We start from the raw sequence: 25,960 nt of genomic DNA, 5'->3' as shown, positions 1-25,960 counted from the left end.
TGGTCTGGGCAGGCAGGCTCCAAAGACCATCCCTCCCTCCCTGGCAGCCCCACGTAGCTCCTGCCATATCAGGAGTGGGGCTGGGGTGGCAGCCCCCTGGGAAGGGCAAGGCAGAGCTCAGAGCCAGCGGAAGGGGTGCAGGGCTGGGTGCCTCTGGGTCCCCCCTGTGCCCTGACCTGCTGGGCAAGGCCGGGAGGCGTGGCGACCCCTGGTGGTGACATGGGAGGTGCTGGGTGCAGAGGTGGGATCTGGGGCGGAGCCAAGGTCAAGGCTGAGGCCAGGGTTCGCAGGGACAGAGGATCTAAGAGGGGGGCTGGCGGTGGGCAGTTTATTCCACTTCATGCAGAAACTGACCCACGCGCTCACGGAGCTTAAAAATGATACATCGAACCACACGGATGTCATCCCCTCCTCCCCCCAGACACAGAAAGACACTTGGCTGAGTGGGATGGGGTCCGAGGGTACAAAAGCCTCCATCCTGGGAGAAGGCAGCGGTGTGGGCCCAGGTGGGGGGAGGGGCAGTGTCCTTTCTCCCCGGAGGAAAAGTGCAGAGCCAGGGCTAAGGCCCCAAGGCAGGGAGGCCCCCATCTCACAGCAGATTGGCAACGGGCAGGCCGGGAAGGCGTCCTTCACAGTGGCCATCCCCTGAGGGGCCGGGCCGGGCCGGACCCGTGTGCTGCAGCTCTTGGGAGGCTCAGGAGCACGGTGGGCAGCACCTTCTGGGTGCCGGGCGCCCCAAGCTCAGTCTTGGGCACTGTCCGAGCGCCACTTGAGGGCGTGGTCCTTGTGGGCGTCGGGGACGATCTGGTTACGCATGCCCCCAAGCAGGCTGGACGTGGCCTCTGTGGCCAGGATGAGCGGCTTCACCACGGTCGGGGGCAGCTGGCGGATCACGCCGCCCACGGCGCCCGTCAGCCCCTTCTGCTCATGGCCCCGCGATGCCACGTCACAGATGGTCTGAGCTGTGTCCAAGATGCCCTGTGGAGGACAGAGGTCAGGGTGGGGTCTGCATGAGGAGATGGGCATGGGGGACTGGGGCAGGGTGGGGGCCTGGTCACCTCTCGCACTGTGTCGTAGGCCTTGGCCACACCCTCCCGCAGGTCGGCAGGCTGCTGGCCCCTGCGCAGCCTCCGCGCAGAGCGCTTGTCCTGCAGGGAGCGGGAGACAGGGGCTGCCGGGGACAGGATGTCATACACGGTCTCGGCTGTGGCCTGGGGGACATGGGAGCACTGGATGAGGACAGCTGGCTGGGGCACACATGTCGGCCCCAGGCCCCCAGGACAGTCTGAGACCCCGCCAGCCCTCAGCCTCACCGCCTGTCACTGTGCTGGCCCAGGGAGTCCTGCTCAGCCTTACTTCCCACTTCCTCCCACTCCTCCTCCCCTTCCTAGGCATCCGCCACTCCGCTCAGGGAATCTAGGAACATGGGACTCCTCAGGGTACTTTCCTAAAATCTTCTTAACCCAAACCTCTCTTCCTGCTGACTGCCACATTCAGTAGGTTCTGCACGGCTGCCACAGCTGCACACCTAAGACTGACTGCTCCTTGTCTCGCCCCCCAGATGCCCCTGCAAGATGGTCAGGGAGCCCATCCTTCCTTCTGTCCGCCAGATCCTCTGCCCAGCACCTCACCTGGCATCACTCTTTCCCACCTGACTGAACACTCCCGGGGGCTCCCTGGTGGCCACGCATACCTCCTGCCTCCCCTGGAGCCCTGCCCTCTGTCCTGCTGGGGTCTGAGCTTGCAGATTCCAGAACGTACCATGCACCTGCACTCACCCCTTTGCCCACTAGGACCATCAGTCCCCTACAGAATTCATCTGACAACTGCCCACGAGACTGGCTCCCGGGCTTCCCTGGGGCCCCTCTGGCCTAGCGAAGTGCGTGGCCTGAAGGAACCAGGGCAGCCCTTGGGCCTCAGATTCTTCGTCTGCAAACACAGCCGTCCTCCACCCCCCTTTACAAGACATGCCATGAGCAGGAGACACGGTGGGCTCTGAAGGCCTGGGGGGCACTCCCACTCTTGCACAGGAACCCCTGTGGGCCTCAGGAGACCTGCCTTGGAGGCCCCAGGCAAGTCACTTAGCATCTCCATAGTTGTTTCTCTATAAAGTAGGGCTGTCATACCCAGACTGCCCACTCTCAGAAGACCTTTGAGGACAGAACCTGGGAGCTGTGGTGCAGAGGGCTCCAGCTGCTCTGTCCTGCACAGCCCAGATGCAGGGCACCCACTCACCTGGATAGCCTGTACCAACCGGTTGCTGAGTTCCAGGGCGGCAGAGGCCGTGGACGAGCCGAAGGAGGCAGCCCCTCGCTGTAGCCCCCGCATGAGGCGGCCATCCTTCCTGTACTGCTCAATGGGCAGCCACAGCAGGTCCCGGAACCCTTGGACTAGGGGGAAGGAGCGCTCAGAGACACCCGAGGCTGCCCTGCCCCCACCTCCTCCTCTTATTCCCAGTGGCAGCTTCTAGGTTGCCCAAGGGTAAAAGCAGTTCCAAGGGCTTCCAAACCCAGACACTCACAGAGCTGGACAACTGAGTGCATGGGGCCCACGCCTCCCAGCAGGCCGGGCAGCTGGTTCTTGCGGATGTCCTGCAGCCACTCGTTGAGGGCATAGCCCAGCACCTTGTCCACACCCAGGAGCCTGGCAGGGCAGGGAGGTGAGGAGGCAGAAGGTGAGGCAGAGCCACACATGGAGGGACTGTGGGGCCAGGAGGACTCAGTACCCCTGTGGCAAGTCCTGTGGGCACTCCTACCCTCCCTGTGGTCCCACCCAGTCATGTGCGAGGGATGCTGCCCAGGCTGGAGTGCAGTGGTGCGATCTTGGCTCACTGCAAGCTCTGCCTCCTGGGTTCAAGCAATTCTCCTGCCTCAGCCTCCTGAGTAGCTGGGATTACAAGTGCCCGCCACCACGCCTGGCTAATTTTTATATTTTTAGTAGAGACGGGGTTTCACCATGTTGGTCAGGCTGGTCTCAAATGCCTGAACGCATGAGCCACCATACCAAGCCAACTGCATCCTTTTTACAGAGAAACTGAGGCCCTGAGAAGGGTGATGACTTGGTCAAGGCCACACAACCATTCAGGACCAGAACAGAGGGAAGATCAGGGACCCTGGAGAGAGGCTAGGGTGCTGGGGACTCACCCGTGCCTGCAACAGAGCCGCTTTAGCTTCAGCTCGGAGCAGTTGAGTTGGGCCAGGCCAATGAGGAGGCCAGCGAAAGTGCCCTGGGAGAGGGAGGGGATCCAGGTTTACCCGATGGGACTCAGGGAGCCAGCCGGCCCATGGGAGCCACTGGAGAGCACCCTGGCCCTGACGGTGTCTGGATGCCACAGCTGACCCCACATGGCCACCCCATCTGACCGCCCCACTTACCACCTGGTCCATCGTGACGTGCTTGCCATGGTAATCCAGCCAGATGGGGACCTCGGACGTGAAGCGGAACTCTCTGGGCAGGGGAGCAGGAAGAGGGGGTTCTTTGCTCACTGGCCTGGTTCCCAGCAATCTGGCCCAGGAGCCCCCACCCACAGTCCAGCAGCCTACCTGAAGTAGATGGGCTGCTGGTCAGCAGGGGAGGGGCTGTGTCTACCGCCTGGGGCTTCCTGTGAGCCAGTTGTCTCTACGCCCTCGGCCTGCCCTTCCAGGGGACTGCTGGACTGGGCTCGAGTCTCGGGGCGAGCTAGGGGAAGGGAGGTCACAGACTGGGAACCTGGGCTGTCCTGGAAGGCAGAAGGCCCAGATGCTCCCCTCCCCGGCCCAGCCTCTCACCCTCAGCGGAGGTCTCCCCTGGGACCACAGGGTTGACGCCGGCCACCAGGCTAGTGAAGAAGTCCTTGAGGAAGAAGAGGGCATCCTGCAGGGGAAAGGTTCAGGCGCGGATCAGACTCAGAGGCCTGGAGACAGTGGGGTCACCCTGGACTCTGCCCTCACTTGGACCACTCACCTGGTCCACATTGAGCCGCAGGGGCATCAGCGAGACGCGGAGACAGCACTCAGGCCCACCCAGGTTGGTGGTGGGGGCCACATGCAGCGCTTTGATGGTGAGCTGGGAGCAGAGGGTGAGTTCCGGATGCCTGCTGGGCCTCTGGGGCTGCAGCTCACCCAGTCACCCGGCCTCTGAACACACTGTTCCCTTCGCTAACACAGGCCCTAGCTCTGCCCTCCTCCCAGGCTTATAAACAACCTGGGTGTTCGTGTGGGAAATGCGTGTATGTGTGTGAATCCGTGCACGTGTGAAGATGTGTCCCTGATGGTCCCATGCCCTGCCCCAGGGTGGACGGTGCAGGCCGCTCGTACCATGTTAGAGTGGGCGCGTCGTGGCATCCGCTCGCTCGTGTGTAGGTACAGGAACTTGTTGATCTGGGAGGAGGCAAGCCGGTCTCGGACCTCCAGCTCCTGCACGATGAACACCTGACGGGACAGCGGCCGCTCCTCCAGCTCCTGGCCAGGGCCTGCAGGGCCTGTGACTGGCTCCGCTGGGTACACCTCGTGCTGGAAGCTTACCTGTGGGGTGGACAGAGGCCTGGCCAGGTGAACAGGGCCCCAAGAGGGAGGGAAGGGCTGGTCCGGACCCCTTCTCTATTCTTTCTTTTTTTTTTTGAGACAGTCTGTCACCCAGGTTGGAATGCAGTGGCACAATTTCGGCTCATTGCAACCTCTGCCTCCCGGGTTCAAGCGATTCTCCTGCCTCAGCTTCCCCAGTAGCTGGGATTATAGGCATGTGCCACCACACCCAGCTAATTTTTGTATTTTTAGTAGAGACAGGGCTTCATAATGTTGGCCAGGTTGGTCTCAAACTCCTGACCTGAGGTGATCTGTCTGCCTCGTCCTCCCAAAGTGCTGGGACTATAGGCATGAGCCACCACGCCCAGCCCCAACCCCTTCTCTATTCTATGCCCAGAAGAGACCTGCCTCTCCCTCCAGACCTGCCCCTGCCCTTGCTTCCCATGCCAGCTGCACTGGTCTCTGCCACTCAAGGAGTCCAGGCCTGTTTTGCCTTCAGGACTTTGTTCTCGTGGCCCCTCTCCGTGGAGAGCCTTCCTTCCCCCTCTTCCTGCACACCTGCCGGCTTGCCATCAGGTCTCAGAGGCCCCTGGTCCCCTGCTCTGACACTCATCTCCCACACCCGATCTGCAGCCAAACCTGTGGCCAGCCCCCATCTAGGCTCTCCTGAACCTGCCCATGCTCAACAGCCCTCCCTGAGTGCTGCAGAGCCCCGTCCCACAGAGGCCTCTCCTCAAACGCCCTGAGGGGGTTCGTCTCTTGTAAGACCCAAAAGAAATATTCTGGGTCGCTGGTTATGCACAGGCTCTGCTGCTCCTGGAAAGGCCAGGATGCTTCCAGCTTGCAGCTTTTTTTTTTTTTTAAAACAGTCTTACTCTGTTGCCCAGGCTGGAATGCAGTAGGGCGATCTCAGCTCACTGCAATCTCTGCCTCTTGGGCTCAAACCACTCTCCTGCCTCAGCCTCCCGAGTAGCTGGGACTATAGGTGCACACTACTGCAACTGGTTAATTTTATTTTTTAGAAATGGGGTTTTGCCATGTTGCCAGGCGACCACCTCCTGCCTGCTTCTCTCACCACAGGAGCTCCAGATGGCCAGGCAACCACCCTGAGTGTCCCGTCCCCACCCCAAACACACCTGCCTGGACAGGCTGGTCTCAAACTCCTGAGCTCAGGTGATCTGCCCACTTTGGCCTTCCAAAGTGCTGGGATTACAGGCATAAGCCACCATGCCTGGCCCCAGTTTGCGGCTTTCACGCTGTCCTCTCTGCCTGAAAACTCTTCCTGGCTCACATCCCCACTTGTTCAGGTCTTTGTTCAAATGGTGCCTCCGGAAGAGGACTTTCCAGACCCTCCCCAGCACACCTGTCTCCTCCACCCCTGCAGACTCCCCTGAGCGCTCTTCACCATCGGACACACTCGATACAGCTTGGTCCCTGCCTGGCTTTCTCCACTACAAAGGCAGGGGTTTTCCTCTGCGTTAGTCATTGCTACACGTGACATCGAGAACAAGGCCCGTGGTCCCGTGACACACACGTGCAGTGGGCACTCGCCACCCCACTCACCTTGCTGAGCTGGATCTCCATGAGGACATGGTGCTGCCGCCCGCTGCCCCCCTGCGTACGCCATGAGTTCTGGGGCCGGTTGGGGCCAGAGCAGCGGGAAGGGGAGCCCCTGGGGCCCGAGAGGCCAGCTCTTGCCCTGGGAAGAGGGACAGGGGCCAAGCTGACTCAGAGGAACCCGATTCCCTCCCTGTCCTCAGCAGGCCTTTTAGCCTGGGACAAGAGACCCCTGCTAGCCCCAGTCCTGGCAGGCAGGTGGGATAAGGAAGGACGAGGAAACTGAGGCCCACCTGGGGTGGATGGGGCTCAAGGTCTCCAGCTGCTGAAAGTCAGAGCTGGACCAGCCTGAGCCCCAACCTTCACTAGCTGCCACCTGCACCCGCTCCTCCTCACCTGTGGCCGGGGTGGGGGCCAAAGTCTCGGCCCCCATATAGGTGCCAGACGAGGGAGACCTCACGTAGCACCACCCGAGTGCTGGGCACGGGGAAATGGGCAGGTGCCCGCAGCAAGTCCGAGCTGCCAATCGGCCGTGAGAAGTAACCATCCCGCACAACGATGGGGCCGGGATGCAGCTGTGTCACCACAGGCTCCCCGTCTCGTGGCTGCAGGGAGGCCAGGTGGAGATGTGTGACACAGATGTTCGATCCAGCCCAGCTACCCCAGCTCCAGCTCCTGTTTCTCCCCTGGTCTCACTTCTTTTTTCTTTTTTTTTTTTAAAAAAAGGGTCGGGTAATGCTTGGTCACCCAGGCTGGAGTGCAGTGGCACAATCACAGTTCACTGCAACCTCTGCCTCCCAGGCTTAAGCGATCCTCCCATCTCAGCCTCCTGAGTAGCTGGGACTGCAGACATGTGCCACCACATCTGGCTAATTTTATTTTGTTTTGTAGAGAGGGGTCTCACTATGTTGCCCAGGCTAATCTCTCATTCCTGGACTCAAGCAATTGTCCCACCTTGACCTCCCAAACTGCTGGGATTACAGGCGTGACCCACCATGCCTGGCCTCCTCCCCATTTTTGATGAAAGATGACACTCCTGGGTTGCTATCCCCAAGCCTATGCCTGAGTGGTCTGTTCACGAAGAGCCTGAGAGTCCCAGGCTCCTGCCAGCCCTGCCTCCTAAGACCTCAGTGAGTTCAGATACTCCCACCGGCCCTTGCAGCCACATTCTCCACCCCTCTCGCTAACTCCCCTCTCCTCTTCCTCCATTCCTTGAATGTCCCAGTCCCTCTGCCCAGAACACCAGGCTTCCTCTTCCTCTGGAAATCTACCCACTCCATCAAAGCCCAGCATCAGGGCTGCCTCCCTAGGGCAGCACAGACCTAGCACCGTGTCCCCAGGTGACGGCGACTACCTCCTGCCTGCTTCTCTCACCACAGGAGCTCCAGATGGCCAGGCAACCACCCCTGAGTGTCCCATCCCCACCCCAAGCACACCTGCCTGGACAGCAAACCAGTCCACCTATCCCACCACGCACCGGGATGCCCAGGCCAGGAGCGTCAAGGATGCAGAACTCATCACTATCCAGGGTGTCTCCATCGCCCTCCTCTTCCCTTTCATCTTCCTTCTCCTCCGAGCACGACCCTAAGCTGCCAGCAGGGCCCCTGACAGGTGGTGAAGGGGGCGGGGCCCCACTCCGTTCACCTGGGAATAGGTAGACCGAGATGGGCGACGCCTGAGGGAGGTGGCCACCTATAGGAGAGAGGCCAGTTTGGAAAGGCGCCCACACAGGGGGTGCCTGACTGTGTCTGCTGTCCCCACAGCACCCCCACTCCACCTGAAGGCTGGGCCAGCTCCCGCAGGCTGCGCTCGGTGTCCAGGAGGGCGTCGGTCAGGTCGCGCTGGTTGATGAGGGCCATCTCCACTGGCGGGCACGAGGGCAGAGAGGCAGGACTCTCCGAGAGCTGGGCCAGGCAGGGGAGGAGCAATGAGTGAGACAGGACGAGAGCGGCTCCCAGGGCTCCCCCAACCCCAGGCCCGAGACTCTGGTAGCCTGTGTGGCCAGGCCTCACCTGTACCTTCTGGCCGGCGATCTCCGTGGGGCTGGGGGGCCGGGGTGGGGGATGCAGGTCACCCGTGCTCATTACGTACTGGAGCAGGTTGACCAGCAGGGCACAGGAGTCGGCACAGCTGTGCACGTGTACCACGTTGTTGGAGCAGCGCAGCTCGAATAGCGGTTGGCTCTGTGGGCGGGGTGGGGCGAGCAGCTATGTGAGCACAGGGGCCGCTGCCTGCTGGCCCCACCTGCTCGCTGGGAGGGCACCGCAGTTCTGACCCCGCCACAGGCAGAACAAGGATGGTCTCTCCTGGAGTGGATGTCCTGCCCAGTAACTCCAATGAAGAGGTGAGCAAACTGAGCCCAGAGGGTGAAAGGGGCTTGGCCCAGGGCCATCCAAGGAAGCAGGAGGGTGCCCACCCACCCTACCCCACTCCCCGTGAAGGGCTCTGCATGCCCACCAAGGCAGGGCCAGTTATCTCCATCTCACAGATGAACCCGGGGACCTACGAAGGCGGCTGACTCCCAAGGCCTTGCTGATACCCTGGCTGCAGCGTCCTCTGGTGGCAGGACTGAAACCCATTCATTGATTCAGCCAGCATCAAGGGACCCCCCCCAGGGCTGTACTGTGGCCCTTTGCAGGAGGGGTGCTAACTGCAGCCCAGGAAGGACAGGTGTGAACTGTGTCCGGAGCCCGGGCATATGAGGAAGCAGTGGCCCCTAAAGAATCCCTTGGCCCCTGCACCTGCTCTGGCTCCAGGAGCCAGAGTGACAGCCTCACTTACCAGTTTGCCCTCGGTGCTCCCTTTCCAGGTTTTAATCACAAGTTCCAAGAGGTCAACATCCAAGACACAGACATAATCTGCAGCAGAGGCGAGAGAAAGGTCCTGTGGCCCCCTTCCACCCAGCCCCGGCCCCAGCACCTGGGGGAAGGATCCGGCTGATCCGGGTATAGCCCCTGCTGTGCGGGCTATGCGTGGGAGCTAAGGACCCGGCCAGCAGCTGCGGGGAGACACCTGGCTGCTCTGGGTGTGGCCGGGGCGGTGGTCCCTCAGAGGGGAGGGAGCCCAGTCCCGGCCCTGCCCACCTCGCCGCAGGTCCAGGGTCTCCACCTCACACTTGTCGGACAGGTACAAGGCGGAGTCATCGAGGATGAACCTGGGGGGGAACAGGGCTGAGAAGGGCCCGGGCACCACTGCAGGTGGCAGCTCCACGGGAGCCGAGCAGAGGGGTCCCAAGCCCACAGGAAGTGGTATGGACAGGCCCCTCCAGCCTCAGCGTTCCTGCCTGCACAATGGGGAGAAGGCCCAGACAGCAGGCAGTGGGAGGCAGGCAGCACTTGCAGCTCTCAAAGTGCCTGCAGTTCCGACACCTCGATGGGGCCTCATGACAGTCCTGGAAAGGGGTGTCCATTTTTCCCCCTACTGCATTTGTGGTTCTTTTAAAATAAGTTCTCATTTTTGGCTGGGCACAGTGGCTCACACCTGTAATACTAGCACTTGGAGAGGCTGAGGCAGGCGGATCACCTGATGTCAGGAGTTCGAGACCAGCCTGGCCAACATGGTGAAACTCTGTATCTACTAAAAATACAAAAATTAGCCGGGCATGGTGGCAGGTGCCTGTAATCCCAGCTACTTTGGAGGCTGATGCAGGAGAAACGCTTGAACTAGGGAGGCAGAGGTTGCAGTGAGCCTAGATCACACTACTGCTCTCCAGCCTGGGTGACAAAGTGAGACTCCATCTCAAAAAGAAATAATAATAACAAGGGCCGGGCATGGTGGCTCAAGCCTATAATCCCAGCACCTTTGGAGGCCAAGGCAGGCGGATCACGAAGTCAGGAGTTCGAGACCAGCCAGACCAACAAGGTGAAACCCTGTCTCTACTAAAAATACAAAAATTAGCTGGGTGTGGTGGTGGGTGCCTGTAGTCCTAGCTACTCGGGAGGCTAAGGCAGGAGAATTGCTTGAACCCAGGAGCCAGAGGTTGCAGTGAGCCGAGATCATGCCACTGCACTCCAGCTTGCTGACAGAGCGAGACTCTGTCTCAAAAAAAAAAAAAAGTCCTGGCCGGGCGCGGTGGCTCAAGCCTGTAATCCCAGCACTTTGGGAGGCCGAGACAGGCGGATCACGAGGTCAGGAGATCGAGACCATCCTGGCTAACACAGTGAAACCCCATCTCTACTAAAAATACAAAAAATTAGCCGGGCGAGGTGGCGGCGCCTGTAGTCCCAGCTACTCGGGAGGCTGAGGCAGGAGAATGGCGTAAACCCGGGAGGCGGAGCTTGCAGTGAGCCGAGATCGCGCCACTGCACTCCAGCCTGGGCGACGGAGCGAGACTCCGCCTCAAAAAAAAAAAAAAAAAAGTCCTTATTTTAAGGGTAACATAATGAAAACTCCTTTAAGATATTTTAGAATAAAGAAAATAAAAAAATCATTCATCATTCCTAATCCCTAATTCCGAGAAAACCACCACACACATCACCTTCCAAACTTTCTCTCTACAGCTGCACGCAGAGACATATATAAACATGCCTTCATGAGCTGATTTTAAAACGTACGTAGTCCTGTATCCCATGTTATTTGAGTAAACACTATACTGTGGCATCTTCTTATATTTTATTTATTTATTTATTTAGAGACGGAGTCTCGCTCTGTCACCCAGGCTGGAGTACAGTGGCGCAATCTCGGCTCACTGTAACCTCTGCCTCCTGAATTCAAGTGATTCTCCTGCCTTAGCCTCCCAAGTAGCTGGGACTACAGGTGCCCGCCACCACCCCCGGCTCATTTTTGTATTTTTAGTAGAGACGAGGTTTCACCATATTGGCCAGGCTGGTCTCGAACTCCTGACCTTGTGATCCGCCCGCCTCGGCCTCCCAAAGTGCTGGGATTACAGGCGTGAGCCACCGCGCCCTCCATCTTGTTATATTTTCAAGTGATTCTTCAGCTTTACCTTAATCCTTGCATGGTTTTCCACCTACTAGGTGGGCCATGCTTATTTGCTCGGGTTGTGTACCTAAACGTATCTAAAACTGATATGTTTTGACTGTTTTAACTTATACTATGTAAGCATTAAATTCCACCTCTCTTATTCTCATATCCCAGGACAGCCCCCAGACGTGAGATTACCAGGTCAGAGAGCACAAATGCTTATAAGGCTCTGATCAGGAGGGTCCAACTGCCCTCCAGGAAGGCAGAAACAATCCACATTCCTGAGAATGGGATCATCACCCGAGTGCACATTAAAACCGAGAGTGCCAGAGGACACACAGCTGGCAGCCAGCTTCGGCCTGGCGAGGGTGGGGCGGCCCGGTGTGGGGTGGCCTACATACCTGAGCAGGAAGGTGGAGGTGTCCACGATGATGTTGCTGGACAGAGTGAAGGTCTCCGCGGTGATGAGGACACGCACAGGGAGGTAGAGTGGCCTGGGGGTGATACTCGGGCTGGGAACGGCTCCTTATACCTGAGAGTCCATCCCTGTCCCCAGCTCCGGGCCCTCCCAGCCCAGTACCTATAGTCCACGGCGCAGGAGAACAGGTGTGTGTGCAGGATGGTGATGACCGTCGGGGGCAGGTAGCCCAGCACAGGGTCATCCAGCACGTCTAGGAACTCCAACAGCTTCAGAGGCCAGGGCAGGAGGAGGTGGTGAGGATCAGGTGGCCTCTTCCCTCCTCTAACCCCTCCCTGTCCTGGCCCCTGCCTGGTACCTCACTTTCTGCCCACTAGCTGTCTCCCACACCCCTTGCCCAGGAGCTCCGGCCAAGGTCAGCTGTGGCCCAGTCCATGTTCCTCCCACCGGCCTCCTCCCACCTAGAGACCTACTTGCCCAAAACAGAAGTCCAGAGTCATTGGGCCATGTGACTTCCCAGGCTACCCATGCTCACCTGGGAATGCCAGCTCTGCTCGGGCAGGGCCATGTAGTGGCGCAGGGTGGCTTTGTGCAACCGCAGTGTCACCAGGAACTCCTGAGGGTGGAGGTGCGGTCAGGGCAGTGCGGAGGCCAGCCCCACCGCGCACTGGGGCCGCACCGCGCACTGGGGTCCCACCACGCACCGGGGCTGCAGCCCAGGCTAGCAGGAGGGGTGGCTGGCAGGCAAGCCCGTACCTTCACATTCTTGTGGGGGTCCAGGTGGATGCGCACAGCAGTGGACAACATGTGGGGCCCCCGGCTCTGGCCCTTGCGGCCCGAGGCTCCCCGCTCAGTCACCCCTTCCTCCGATGGGTAGATGGTCGGGGCCAGCTGAGCCGGGGGAGCGAAACTGGGCAGGTCCAGGTGACTGGGCAGCGGGTAGTCATCCACGGCCGCTGGGGAAGGGTCTCATGAGCCCCCTGACAAGCCGACTGGCTACCCACTCCACCCAGGGCCCACCTCCATCCTGAAAGCCCTCCACTGCCAACCCTGGCCCCCAGCGGTGACCCGGCCCCACCGCCAAGCCTGGCCCCCAGCGGTGACCCGACCCCACCCCCAAGCCTGGCCCCCAGCGGTGACCCGCCCCCACCCCCAAGCCTGGCCCCCAGCGGTGACCCGCCCCAGGCCTCACACCTCGGTGGTAGAGCGTTGCCTTTTCAGCTTCCAGGCAGAAGTAGCCGAGTCCTGGCTGGCCACAGTACTGGGAGACGCTGAAGAGGGTGCCATGCTCCATGTCCAGCACCAGCTCCCCGTGCACAGCCTCCAGCCGCTTGCCACCCTCGTCCTGCAGAAGGAGCACACAGCGTGGCTTCCCCAGCTGCACTCAGCATCTCTCAAACCCTCAGGGGGTTGGCGGCTCCTGGAGCCCTGGCCTAAGGGGGTCAGCTCCAGTTTCCACCATGGACGCTGCTGGAGGCCCTGGATGGCACTTGCCTCTTCTGCCAGGAGAAAAATAATCTCTGCCGGGTCTGCCCACTCTGCCTCCTTGGAGTGGGAATGGTGGGTGCGCCATGCCCATCCCGACTCCTAGCATGGTGCTTTACATACAGCAGGGGGTCAGAAGGAGCTGATGGGCTGTGATAGGATGGGCAGGCTGGCATGGGTGGGCTGGCACTGCCCACTTAGGCCTCCTGCTCTCCACATTCCTGACCTGGAGCTGCTCGTGCTGGTCTTGTTCTGCCACCAACGGGAGCTCTGAAGTTTGGGACCCACCTGCCCGGGGTTGCACTCACCTTGGTCTCACAGAGGGCTGTGATCCGCCCCTTCAGCACTGTCACCAGTGTAGAGAAGGTGCTCTGCAAGTGAAGACTTGGGGCCTCAGGGGCAGGGGGCTGTGGGCCGCCTGATGCCCCCACTGAGAAGAAGTGGGCATCCTCATCATCCGAGTCTGAGTCTGGGGTGAGATCAAAGCAGTTGGCTGGGAAGGAGACCGGGGAGGGCTAGCCTGGCCCATCCCAGACCTGGGGGTCCTCCCTCTAGCCCAGCACAAGCACCTCTCATACCCAACTTGAAGGCTGACTTGCACATCTTAAAGCTGTCATGCCAGAAGCCTGAGGGGCCGGGGAGGCCAGAGGGCTGGGCGGCGGGGTCGGAGGTGGGAAGCAGGTCTGCGGGCTCCCACATGAGCAGGTCGTTGTTGATCCTGACATGGACGGGTGGACGGCAGGTAAGGGAGGCCAGGCCCACCCGTGTCCCATCCCGCCCCGCTGGCCCTGCGTCTCCACCTGTTGTAGATGCTCTCGTAGACCTCCTTGCTGGGCAGAAAGATGTGGACACTGGGCAGGATCACTTCCAGGCTGCAGCGAGACAGTGCCAGGGTCCGGCTCTGGAACGCCCTCATCTCCTCAGGGTCTCCTGGGATCACCATCTGGACAGGGTGAGGGGGAAAGAGCAGGAGGGCCATCTTAGAGATGCTGGCTGGGGCCTGTCTCTGGTCTCAGTCCTGCCCTCCTATTGTTCATCATTCATTCATTCATAGGAGCCCTTCTCTGCTGGGGATGCACGATAGCCATATGGATACAGTGCTGATGGCACACCTGTGCTGTTCTAAGGGCTTCAGGTATGTTAACTCCTTTAATCGCCACCACAAGCCTATGACACAGGTCATGGTTAGGCTGGGCGCAGTGGCTCATGCCTATAATCCTAGCACTTTGGGAGGGCTAGGTGGGTAGAGCACTTGAGGTCAAGAGTTCGAGACCAGCCTGGCCAGCATGGCAAAACCCTATCTCTACTAAAAATACAAAATTAGGCCGGGTGCAGTGGCTCACGCCTGTAATTCCAGCACTTTGGGAGGCTGAGGCGGGTGATCATTTGAGGTCAGGAGTTCGAGGCCAGCCTGGCCAACATAGTGAAACCCCGTCTCTACTAAAAATATAAAAATTAGCCGGGCGTGGCAGCGGGCGCCTGTACTCCCAGCTACTCAGGAGGCTGAGGCAGGAGAATAGCTTGAGCCTGGGATGCGGACGTTGCAGTGAGCTGAGATAATGCCACTGCACTCCAGCCTGGGCAACAAAGCGAAATTCTATCTCAAAAAAGAAAAAAAAGAAAAAAAAGAGAGACAGGTCATGGTGCCCATTTTCCAGGGGAGGAAACTCATCTATAGGTAACTCTTCAAGGTCAGGTAACTCCCCAAGGTGACACAGCCACCAAGTGGCAGAGCCTGGCCCTTAACTGCCTCTCCAAGTGGACAGTGCTGATCGACCATTCAGGTGGGGTGGGACCTGATCTTTCCAATGGAGGACCCATGCTCCCTGGGGCCTACCCTCACCAGTGCCCTTTCAGAAAGACTCTGATTGGCTGGAAAGAATGGAAGAGCCGAAATCCTCACTGGTTTCGGGTCAGCTCATGCCCACCCCATGGGGGCATGCTGCCCTGGCCCGCAGCCACACAGGTGGCTCCTCTGGCAGGAACCCGGGCGGTGGGCAGGAGGGGGTCCTGGGAAGAGGTAGGGCCAAGCCTCACCTCCTCTGTCTCATACATGGTCCTCTTAGAGGAGAAGGGTGAGGGCTCAGGTTCCCGCAGCTCACATGGACTCTCCGCTGACAGCTCCAGCTCCTCTCCCTTCTCCGGGGCCACCTCCCACTGTGCGCTGCTGGACTCGGGGTTCACAGTCACCACTACCCTGCCGAGGCACAGGCCTGTCACTGGCCTTCAGGGTCCCCAGCACCCAGTTCCAAACTGGCCCCCTGCCAGGTCCAGGGCCAGTTCAGCAGTAGAACCCTCCTCTCCTGGGCCCCGTCCAGAGTCCCTACTTACTGGGGCAGGAAGTACTTGCGCCCAGTGCTCTTGGGGTCCAGGGCTTTGGAGACACGCAGGCAGGGGACAGGTGGCTTCTCTCCATCTTCATAGATACCTAAAGGGGGATGGGGAAGTGGGAGGGCCGTCATCACTGCTGACTTTTCCTATTTCTTCCCCAATGCCCAGGTCGGCTCAGAGCTGTGCCCCCGACTCCACACACACTGTGGTGGGCAGAGAAAGCCAGAGACAAAGGGTCCACCCTACCTGTTGGCAAGTAGGCCAGGGACTGGCAGTGCTGGGACCCCAAGAGCTGGTAAAGGCCTGGGCTAGGGGCTGCTCGGGTTGTGAATGGGCCCCTTTCATGGCCCCAAGCCCACCTCTCCTAGAAGCCAGGCCTCTTGCCCCAGGTTCTGTCACTCAGGGAGCTCTTACCATGTAGGTCGGAGCAGGTGAGTTCCAGGCGGGTGGGGACTGGGGGACCAGGCCCACTGCTAAGCTCTGACCGGAACTGGGGCTCACTCAGCTCCAGCCGAAGTTGCTCAGCCCGCACAGACTGGCCGGCCCAAGGGTCCCGCTCAGGCCGCAGGTCAGCAATGGGGAAGCGCAGTCGCAGTGTAGCCCGGGGTGCGGAAAGCAAAAATACTGTCTGCTCCTCCATTGCCGGCAGGGGATCTGTCTGCAGGAGGATTCCGGGTCAGAGCTGCCGTCAGAGCCCCTCCCACTGTGACCAAGAGCCGAAGAACCCAGGCCCTGCACCCGACCCCGGCCTGGCCCTGGCGGGGCCTCTCACCAGCAGGCCAGTTGGAGGCTCGGCAGTTACAGTGGCCAGGCGCAGAAGGGCAGCCAGCCGGTCCAGGGCCCCCAGTTCCACGTCTGCCTGGAAGTTGGCCAGGTCCAGGGCCAGTTCTGAGTGGCAATGGCAGGCAACTGAGCGCCGGGGTCGGCTCTGAGGGCGAGGGAGTTCAGATCAGTGAGGGTTGAGTGGCACTCGGCGTGTGGGACAGGAAGGCCCTCTCTGGTAGTGGGAGAAGAGCTGGAGCAGGGGCCAGGAGGGCACTGAGGAGGCCTGCCCCACCTTTGCCCAGTGCACACAATGTGCTTGTTTATTTATAAAAGCCGCCCGAGATGCGCCTTTCTTAGCCACAGAGGCCCAGCAGGGGTTGCCATGTTGAGACAGGGCAAGGGCATGACCAGGCTAAGAGACTGGCATGGGAAGGGCCAGGCAGGTATTTGAAGGCCCTGGCATGGTGAGGTGTGGAGCACAGGGGAAAAGAGACAGGGCTGGGCAGCAGAGGAGGCCATGGCAGAGGCTAGGGTGGGGTCAACACGCCATGGGGAGCAGTCGACAGCCTGGTGACCTGGAGCGGGCGGGTTACCTTAGGCACACGGCGCAGGGTCTGTGTGTGGCGCAGATGGGCGCAGGGCCGAGCTGAGGCCTGGGAGCCCAGGGTACCAGGAAAGGTCAGGATCTGGGGTGGGACCCGGGAGGCACACAGGGTCAGGCCTGGCCCCACAGCCACCCAAACCTCCAGACCCCGCCTCGCACACATTCTGTCTCTGCCCTCACCTCCGTGTACTCAGGCTCGGAGGTGCCCCGGGGCCACAGACACTCCAGCACCTCGAGCTGCCCAAAGCGCATTTCCATGCTGGTTGTCCGCCGACCCCGACTGCCTGTCCGCAGTTCCCAGGACAGCTGCACGGCTGTGCCCGTTAGCCTGCGGGAAAGAGGACAGGCATCAGAAGGTGCACTTAGGGAACTCCGATGGTCTCTCCTCAGGCCCTGGCCTCGGGCTTATACCGAACATGGCTACAGGGACAGGCCCTCTGGAAGCGTGGTCGAAGATGGTGGAAGTCTCGGGAACCGAAGGGCCCATCCTTGGTGGCATCAAACTCGGTGAAAAAGTGCGTGGCGAGGTCAGGTGGTCCGGAAGATGGGGCAGACGTCTGAAGCAAGGTCAGGGTCACACCCCCCAAGGTCATCTTCAGCAGCGAGTCAGGGCGCATGGTGTCCAGGAGGGGATTGGGGGCCATCTTGCCTGAGAGGACAGAGGTTTCACCAGGGGCTCCCAAGAGATTCTGGGTACCCCAGGTGGAGCAATGGTTGCTGGGGGTTGGGAGGCCAAGTCTGCCACACCATGTGGCTCTGGCAGAAGGCTTGGTCACGCAGGGGTGACACCGGTGCCTCCAGTAGGCCAGGCCCTCTGCCCAGGCTCAACTGAACCCTCCACAGGGTGCTGGAAGGATAGGATGTGATGAAGCACCCAGCCTAGCACCCACCCACAATAAGCTCTCAATAAACCTGAACCCAAATATACAGCCTGGCAAAGGCCCATCTCACCATTCTCCTCCTATGGAAGAGGAAGCTGAGTCTCAGAGAGTTTAAGTGCTTGACTAAGATCAATGACTGAAAAACCTGGGCTCTGTGCACTATATCACCAGCTACTACCTCGTTTGGTCCCCAGGGAACCAAGTCACAGATGGTAGATATCCAGGCATCGCTGGGGGTTTCCTGACATCCCACAGCACTAAGGCCTCTTCCAGTCCTTCCTATCCCTGGAGTACCTCCAGGGTGCTCCAACTCACCAGCTGGGTGGGCCTGGGCAGAGAGCCGGCGGGAGGCCACGTCACTGTGCACAGAGGAGGCCAGGTCTACATCGGAGAGGGACAGCTCAGAGAGGGCTGAGGCCACACTGCTTGTGAGGCCAGCCATGGAGAAGAAGAGGTCTGTGGGTGAAGTGAGGAGTGTCAGGGACAACCGGCCCCAGTCCCTAGGCTCCTGCACCCACACTAGCTGCCCCTCCAACCATGTCCGACTCCACACCCACCAGTGCTATCCAGGTTGAGAAGGGGGTTGGTAAGGGGGTCTGGGCTGAGGGGCTCAGCCACCACCCCGGCCTGCAGCTGCTGGTTCAGGTCCTGCTCAATCAGCCACAGGTCTTCGGCACCTAGCGGGCGGCTCTTGTTCAGCTTGTCAGCCAGGCCCTCGTGGTCTGCAGGGGAGGAGACTTCAGTCTGGGCTGGCTGGCCCTCCCAGCCACCCCAGCCCCATGCCACCCAGAGGCCTCACCTGTAAGGCTCACAGCGCTGAGCAGTTCCTGAAGGTGCTGGAGCTGCCTCGGGGTCAGAAGCAGGTGCAGGGAGCCCAGCTGTCCCGCTACCTCCAACTGGGGGCCAAGGGGGCAGCCATGGAGCCCAGGCCCACCACCCAGCTCCTCTAAGAGCTACCACCTGCCTGCCCTTGCCCTGGGAAAGCAGGATGCTGGCTGCCAAACTAAACTCTGTTACCAGCTAGCTGTATGAACCGGGCCACAGCTTGACCTCTCTGCCTCAGTTTCTTTTCTTTTTTTTTTTTTTTTAATGAGATGGAGTTTCGCTCTTGTTGCCCAGGCTGTAGTGCAATGGCACAATCTTGGCTCACTGCAACCTCTGCCTCCCGGGTTCAAGCAATTCACCTGCCTCAGCCTTCCAAGTAGCTGGGATTACAGGCATGCGCCACCATGCCTGGCTAATTTTGTATTTTTTGTAGAGACGGGGTTTCACTGTGTTGGTCAGGCTGGTCTCGAACTCCTGACCTCAGATGATCCACCCACCTCGGCCTCCCAAAGCGCTGGGATTACAGGCGTGAACCCTGTGCCTGGCCTACAGCCTCAGTTTCTTTAGCTGCCAAGAAGGAAGTAAATCCCCCACTTGACATCCCCACTCTGGTCTGTGGATAATCAGCCTTGCTGAGGAGGAGTCGTCTTGAGATGGGGTACTCACCCTCCTCCCCAGGAGCCTGGGGACCCACCTTGGGGCCAGGGAAGGCCTCATTTTGCTTCAACTTCACCATCAGCTCCATGTACCCTGAGCAGCTGCCAATCTGCAAGGGGGGCTCTGCAGGCTCTTCCTGGGAGGTGGGAGGATACAAGAGGGGAAGGTTGAGAAAATGGGGTCAGAGATGGATGGTCAGGAAGGATGGGAGGGGGGTCAGAGGGCTCAAGGGATAGGAGACAGGGGCTGCGGGAATCAGAGCCCACTCACCTGTGCGGGGAGCTCCTCGTAGTGCAGGCGGACCCCCGCCAGCTGCAGCAGCTTGTGCAGGAAGGCAGGCGGCTGATGCACGTCCACTGGCGGCGCCTGGCTCGGGTCCCGCACTGCCTCGTCACAGTACTCCAGTCTGGAGAATGTAGGGTCAGCCCGTGCCCTGGCCACCCCAGGCCTGGAGCCCCTCTCTCCACATAGTGCTCTGTTCTAGGGGCACGGGGTCAGGGAGCCTGACCTGCAGAACTGCCCCATCTTACCCAGGCCGCCCTGAACCGCCATGTCCAGCTCAGAGGCTCAGGCCAGCCCTTGCTCCTCAGACCCTCAGCATCTAACTTGGTTCTTGGGGCCTCTGCCACTCTGGGCCTGTATCACCCGGCCTCTGGACACCAGTCCGGGCTCACGATACAGCCCACCTCCCCAGCCCTATCACCACCGAGGCCCACCCAGACCCACCCTGCCTCTTCCCAGGAACCTAGGCTGTGGGTGGGGACCATTCAGCAGCTCCCACTCCCTCTCTTCACACCAGTCCACCCCAGATCGCCCTGCCCTTACCTCTGCACACGGACCTCCACGGCCACACCACGTTCCCCATCACCCGGAGAGTGCTCCACCCTCACAACAGTGTCCAGGAAGGTCACTTTGATCCTCCGAAGCACTGAGGAGTCGGGGAGGGGTCTCAGGTCAAGTGGAGCAGCAAAAGGGAGGCAAAATTTCCCATCTGGGCACCAGGTGGCCATGCCGCTGTCTGGAGCCCTTGTCCTGTGTGCCATGGAGGGGCAGGGGACAGGGCGGCCAGGAGGGGTCTGCTCACCAGTCTCAATGGTCTGGGCAAACATCTCCAGCCCCTCCAGGGGCTGTGGTGGCTCAGAGGGCTCTGGTAGCCCGTCCCGCAGACACTCCTGGGCCAGCTGCAGGCTTGTGGTCATGCATGAGGCCCAGCTCTGTGAGTCGGCAGCCCCTGGCGCTGTAGGGAGAAACAGGGTCTCAAGGCAGGCTGGCTCAGTCAGGTCCTGGACACTCTGGCCCTCCCCACTTGCCTGCCCCCAGCCTGCCCTGCCCTCACCTGGACCCCGGCGGGGCTGCAAGGTGAGCTGGAGGCCGGACACGCGCACTGTGCAGTGGTCGGTGAGCAGAGCAGCCCAGGGCACAGCCACCTCGATGGAGCCCACGAAGCCTTCCACCAGCTCCAGCGGTGACTCCATCGACTCCAGCACCTCGTTCACAGACTGGGAGCAAGCAAGGGACAAAACCAGCTCAGGGAAACCCCAAAGCCCACAGGCTGGCACAGGCTTACCTGGCCACGGTGCCTTGGAGAGCACCCTTGGCTTGCCCCGTCCCTCCATGTGTTATCTACAAGGTCCTACCTATGCTCATGCTGTCCCCTGCTACAGGCCAGCCCCCCCACCCTATCACCCAAAGATGCCTAATCCTTCAAGCCAGAGCAAATGTTTCCCTCACCACTTAATTCAAGATAATATTTACTGAGTACTTTCTACATGCTGACATTGAGACTAGATGGGTAAATAAAATGTCTTCATTCCCCAGCCAAGCTAGGCTCCAGCCAGGGACTCAGAGCAACTAGGATGAAACTGAGAGGTGAGCAGATGCTGGGGGTTGGTGAGGGGGCCATGGGGAAGACGCCTAACCCAGCCTGGTGTATCAGAGGAGGGGCAAGCTGAAGAATAAAGGGAGGGCGGTAGGCGCTGGTGGAAGGGGGTGTGTTGTAGGCACAGGACAACATAGGTACCTGTCTGGCAGAGTCTGGAAAACCCATGTTCACCCTGGGTGAGGAGAGTTCAAAGGGACAGTGTCCAGGAGAGAGGGGTTGACCTGATGCCAGATGGGACCCCCGCTCAACCCCAAACACCTAGTGTAGCTGTACCTCTCTGTGAGGCACAAGGCTGAGCCCCTGGCTAAAATGTCCATGCTGGAGTTGTACCCCTGCCAACCTGGAAGCTCCTTGAAGGCTGTACCCCACCTGCTTCCCCCGTGACCCCAGATGCCACCCAGAAAGGGCCTCAGTAAACTGGTTGGATCCAAGAATAAAAAAGCACATGGCAGAGCAGATGGAGTCCAAATTCCTCACCCAGAGACCCACAGCTTGGGAAACTGAGGCCTAGAGACAGGACTAATCTAGTCACCCAGTATACAACAGGGACTGAGACTGGGATCCGGGCCTCTCTCTCTTCAGGCCACTTCAGAGGTCCTAGGCACTCAGCTTCTTTGGGGGCCTTCAAGGTGGGGTCTGCAGGCTGAGCTGGGAGGAGAGGCTGGTTATCAAGAAAGCACTTGCATTCCACCAGGGCCCTAGAGAAGCCAATTTGACCCCCAGCAAGAGGGCAGGGAACACGAGTAGGGGCGTTTTCTGGAGCTGAAAGTAAAAAGGGGAAGCCTAGGGCTGGGTATGGTGGTTCACGCCTGTAATCTCAGCACTTTGGGAGGCTGAGGTGGGAGGATCGCTTCAGGAGTTCAAGACTAGCCTGGGCAACATAGCGAAATCCTGTCTCTATAAAAATAAAATAAAAAAGGGGCAGCCTAGAAGTCTGGGCCGTCTTTCAGACCAGCCTTAGAGGCTAAGGTTACAGGTCAGAGAGGGCTTCCTACACCATAATTCACAGACAGCAGGCCACTGGGAGGTGCCCCCAGTTCAGGGCCAAGGGTTATCCTACCCCACATTTGCTCACCAGGGCCTGGCCTACCCCCAAAGCCTAGCTCTTCCATCCAGATTAGCAGACCCCTGAGTCCAGCCACAAAACTGAGAAGTCCCTGCATCCATGCCCACCCCTGCTGCTCTGGACCTGGTGGATTGACCAGGACGCGCCTCTAATTGGTGGCTCCTTCAAAGCTCCCCAGGTCAGCTGAGCTGTGAGTCAGGGCTCCTTACCATTCCCAGCCTCAAGTCTCTGACCCAGACCTCACACCTCTTGGCCTCCCTGGCATCTCCCTTGGCCTCCTCCAGGCTTGAAGCCAGATCTCCCGACCTTTCCTCGAGGGCCCCCCTCGAGGCAGGGACCCTGACCCCGGCGGGTGGGTGGGAGATGTGGGTGGGGGCCATCCAGTCCCTCCCTAGACACCCACTTAGCCCATCCCACTCTCCCAAAAACAGGAAGTAGGCAGCGACCCAGGCACACAAGGTGTTGATCAACACTGGTGCTGACGCGGTTGTTGACATACACATCCAGTGGTTTGTTGATCCCACCTACGGGCCCAGGACCGTGGGGTCAAGAGGTCAGGGCACATGATCCACAGGTGTCCTCGCCAGGGCTCCGGACCCCTACCAGCTTCCCCGACCAGCTGCACAGGCCCAAGTCTGTCACTGCCCTGGCCCAGCTCGGTTCCTATGCTACCTCCCCAGCCCCTCCTCGGCCACCCTCCTTAACTCAGCCCCCAAACTCGACGAGTTTGTCTTGCATTCTCCAGACAGGTGATCTCGCCCTCTCCAGCCTCAGTTTCTCCTCCTGTGGAGATGGAAACCCCTTCCCGCTCAGTTTCTGGCTCTGGTAAGGAACTGAAGCAGCCAGCCGGGGTGCCTCTGACGCCTGGAGACGGCAAGATTCCCCTGGCCTCTGTACGCCCGGTGCCTGATCCCCCCGGCCCGATCTTTCCGCAGGGAGCCTCAGGTCGCTGCGCTCCCGCCCTCCGCACCTTCCTGGCCTCGGGCCTGGCTTCTCACCCAGATTTCCAGGTGGATGTCTCGCAGGGCAACGCTGCCCTTGTACAGATCGAGGCTGAGCTGGTCCAGGCTGAGGTGCTCTTGGAAGAAGTGACCTAAGTAGTGGTGCAGCAAGTAGCGGCAGACCCGCTCTTTCACACAGTTTGACCATGGCCACAGCCATCGTGACATCTCGGAGACCGCCGGGGCCGGGCCGCCTCCGCTTGCCGCCCGCCGGCGATCCCCGTCCGGCTCTGCTGTTCACTAGAGCCCCCGGCTCGCCCCGCCGCTTCTCTAGGCGCCAGGCCGCGCCCCCGGACGCCCAGCCACGCCCCTACGCTCACTGTCATTGGCTATTGCAAAGGGTGAGGCCTACTGATTGGCTGCGCGGGGCGGAGCCTTCGGGCGCGAAAAAGGGACTGGGCTCTCTGCATGATATAGTGCCCTCAATCATGATTTACGCTTGCGTAAAGTACTGTGTGGGCGGACCTTTAACCTTCCTTCTACAGGCTCTGGGAAGGCTGTTGCTCCAGGTGCCGGCCCCGCAAAGGAATGCGCATGTGCGGATTCGTCCAACCACTTTAAGTGGTTGGGGAGGATTTAAAGGTACAGTGTCCCATCAAACTTCGCAGAAGCCTTCCCCAGAGGAATAAACTCAGTGCGCGATCTTAAGCGCGCATCTGTGGAAACAATTAAGTGGGTAAACATTTGCATTTTGCAAAATCCTTTACCACCCTTTATCTCATTGAGCCCTCTTAACAATCGTTCAAGGTAGGGATTATTGCCACCGCTTTACAGGTAAGAAAAGAGATTTAGACACAAGAGAAACCCTGCCTCAAAAACAAACAAAAATAAAGGTTCTGAGTCCATCACCAAGGAAGGTCTTTTTTTCCCTCCTCACCCCGGAATGCTCAGCGGGAGATTAACTGACCCTCCCTTCTCTCTGCCGTGAATCAGGCCTTAGGCACCTCTCTGGAATAATAATAGCTTTTCATATCTCTAGCCCTAAAATCAAAGAATGGGTTCTGCCTCCTTTAAGCAGGGGGGCATTGTTTTTGTACAGCTTGTGAGCTAAGTATGGTTTTTATGTTTTTTAAAAGGTTAGAGAAAAAATCAAAAGAAGAATGAACATTTCATGGCATATGAAAATCATATGGAATTCACATTCCAGTGTTTATAAATAATGTTTTGGTGTCACACAGCCATGCTCATTTGCTCAAGTTCTGTCCAGGGTTGCTTTCTTGCTACAAGAGCAGAATTCAGTACTTGAGACAGAGGCCTGCAAAGCCTAAAATATTTGTTTTCTGGCCCTTCACAGAAAAAGTTTGCCAACCATTGCTCTGTAGGGGGCGGCCACACAAAACCTCTTACATCATGGGCAACTTCAGGAACAGCCATAGATAATTATGTTTCTTTTCTTTTCTTTTTGAGACGGAGTCTTGCTCTGTCACCCAGGCTGGAGTTCAGTGGCACAATCTTGGCTCACTGCAACCTCTGCCTCCTGGGTTCAAATTATTCTCCTGCCTCGGCCTCCCGGAGTAGCTGGGATTACAGGTGTGAGCCACCACACCCGGCTAATTACCGTGTTGGTCAGGCTGGTCTCGAACTCCTGACCTTAGGTGATCAGCCCGCCTTGGCCTCCCAAAGTGTTGGGATTACAGGCATGAGCCACCGCACCCAGCGTATGTTTCTATTTTATTTTTATTTATTTATGTATTTATTTTGAGACAGAGTCTTGCTCTGTTGCCCAGGCTGGAGTGCAGTGGTTTAGTCGCGGCTCACGCAACCTCTGCCTCCTGGGTTCAAAGGATTCCTGAGTAGCTGGGATTACGGGTGTGAGCTACCCCGCCTAGCCTGTGTTTCCGTTTTAATCTTACTTGGGAGCTGGACTCTTAAATTCTAATGCCAAAACTCAGCCTGAGGCAAGGGCAACCACCCTGGCCCACGGGACAGGGACCTGTATTCCAGTCCCACCCATGGGTGGTTTCTTCTCCTCTTGTGACCCTCAGTTTTATCCTCTGTAACTGGGCTTGAGTTAGTAGGTGGAGACAGTTCATTACCAGGAAGGAACAGGCTCCATTCAGGGAGGCAGGCTGATAGGACAGCAATTCAGAAAGTGCTTATGGGCCGGGCGCAGTGGCTCAAGCCTGTAATCCCAGCACTTTGGGAGGCTAAGGCGGGCGGATCACGAGGTCAGGAGATCGAGACCATCCTGGCTAACACGGTGAAACCCCGTCTCTACTAAAAAATACCAAAAAAAAATTAGCCGAGCGTGATGGCGGGCGCCTGTAGTCCCAGCTACTCGGGAGGCTGAGGCAGGAGAATGGTGTAAACCTGGGAGGTGGAGCTTGCAGTGAGCCGAGAGTTTGTGCCACTGCACTCTCCGTCTCAAAAAAAAAAGAAAGTGCTTGTGGAAGGAATCGAGAGCTCTGCCTTCTTCCATGGCAGGCTGGGGGCAGTACTGTGCTCACCAACTGATTATTGCATTAATAATAATAGACCGGGTTGGGTTGCTCACTCCTGTAATCCCAGCACTTTGGGAGGCTGAGGCAGGATTGCTTGAGCCCAGGAGTTTGAGACCAGCCTGAGCAACATAGCTGAATACCTGTGTCTACAAAAAAAAAAAGTTTCAAAAGATTAGCCAGGCGTGGTGGTGCGTACATGTGGTCATTTGAGCCCAGGAGTTTGAAATTGCAGTGAAGTCATGAATGCACCATGGCACTCCGGCCTGGGTGACAGACGGAGATCTTGTCTAAAAAAAAAATTAATAGTAAATATAATTGCCACCATGAATTAAGCCTGTGTGATGTCCTAGGCCCTGTGCTTGTTACTTTACATGCACGATCTCATCTGCTCTACTGTTCACCATATGCTCGTGAGGGAGGTTCTATTAATATCCCCATTCTTAAGGGAGAGGAGACCAAGGCTACGTGCCTAAGTGCTGTGGAGCGAATGAATGAAAAAGCATTAAGATTCAGAAATCATAAAAAGAAAAAAGAGGCTGGGAACGGTGGCTTACTCGTGTAATCCCAGCATTTTTGGAAGGCTGAGGTGGCCAGAGTCACTTGATCCCAGGAGGCAGAGGTT

At 58.9% G+C, this 25,960-nt stretch overlaps 1 protein-coding gene across 2 annotated transcripts; it reads right to left on the bottom strand.

The window, feature by feature from the left end:
• Positions 1 to 314: 314 nt before the first annotated feature.
• ATG2A (autophagy related 2A) lies at positions 315 to 23,180 on the bottom strand. 2 transcript variants are annotated; one of them, XM_025358225.1, is made up of 41 exons: positions 22,895 to 23,180; positions 20,285 to 20,447; positions 20,033 to 20,185; positions 19,774 to 19,876; positions 19,219 to 19,354; positions 18,986 to 19,084; positions 18,266 to 18,362; positions 18,024 to 18,188; positions 17,782 to 17,922; positions 16,997 to 17,234; positions 16,766 to 16,913; positions 16,575 to 16,667; positions 15,989 to 16,144; positions 15,631 to 15,874; positions 15,217 to 15,313; positions 14,923 to 15,082; positions 13,686 to 13,828; positions 13,464 to 13,603; positions 13,194 to 13,378; positions 12,595 to 12,745; positions 12,157 to 12,356; positions 11,936 to 12,016; positions 11,563 to 11,669; positions 11,384 to 11,476; positions 9,143 to 9,213; positions 8,841 to 8,917; positions 8,078 to 8,242; positions 7,837 to 7,963; positions 7,537 to 7,751; positions 6,456 to 6,664; positions 6,066 to 6,201; positions 4,296 to 4,502; positions 3,943 to 4,044; positions 3,768 to 3,852; positions 3,543 to 3,678; positions 3,375 to 3,447; positions 3,144 to 3,226; positions 2,522 to 2,643; positions 2,236 to 2,390; positions 1,059 to 1,211; positions 315 to 978 (listed from the first exon to the last, which is right to left on the bottom strand). In XM_025358225.1, the coding sequence occupies exons 1-41, from the start codon at positions 23,063 to 23,065 to the stop codon at positions 742 to 744; spliced, it is 5,817 nt and encodes a 1,938-aa protein (XP_025214010.1). In that variant the 5' UTR covers positions 23,066 to 23,180; the 3' UTR covers positions 315 to 741. The 2 variants fall into 2 exon arrangements, with proteins under 2 accessions (XP_025214010.1, XP_025214011.1); XM_025358226.1 differs by having other exon boundaries at positions 8,072 to 8,242; positions 13,194 to 13,354; positions 22,895 to 23,176.
• Positions 23,181 to 25,960: the final 2,780 nt, after the last annotated feature.

The sequence above is a fragment of the Theropithecus gelada genome, chromosome 14 (assembly GCF_003255815.1).
Source record: "Theropithecus gelada isolate Dixy chromosome 14, Tgel_1.0, whole genome shotgun sequence".
Lineage (NCBI taxonomy): Eukaryota > Metazoa > Chordata > Mammalia > Primates > Cercopithecidae > Theropithecus > Theropithecus gelada.
The sequence above is the reverse complement of the archived record's forward strand: the minus strand, read 5'-3'. Positions and strand labels throughout refer to the sequence as shown.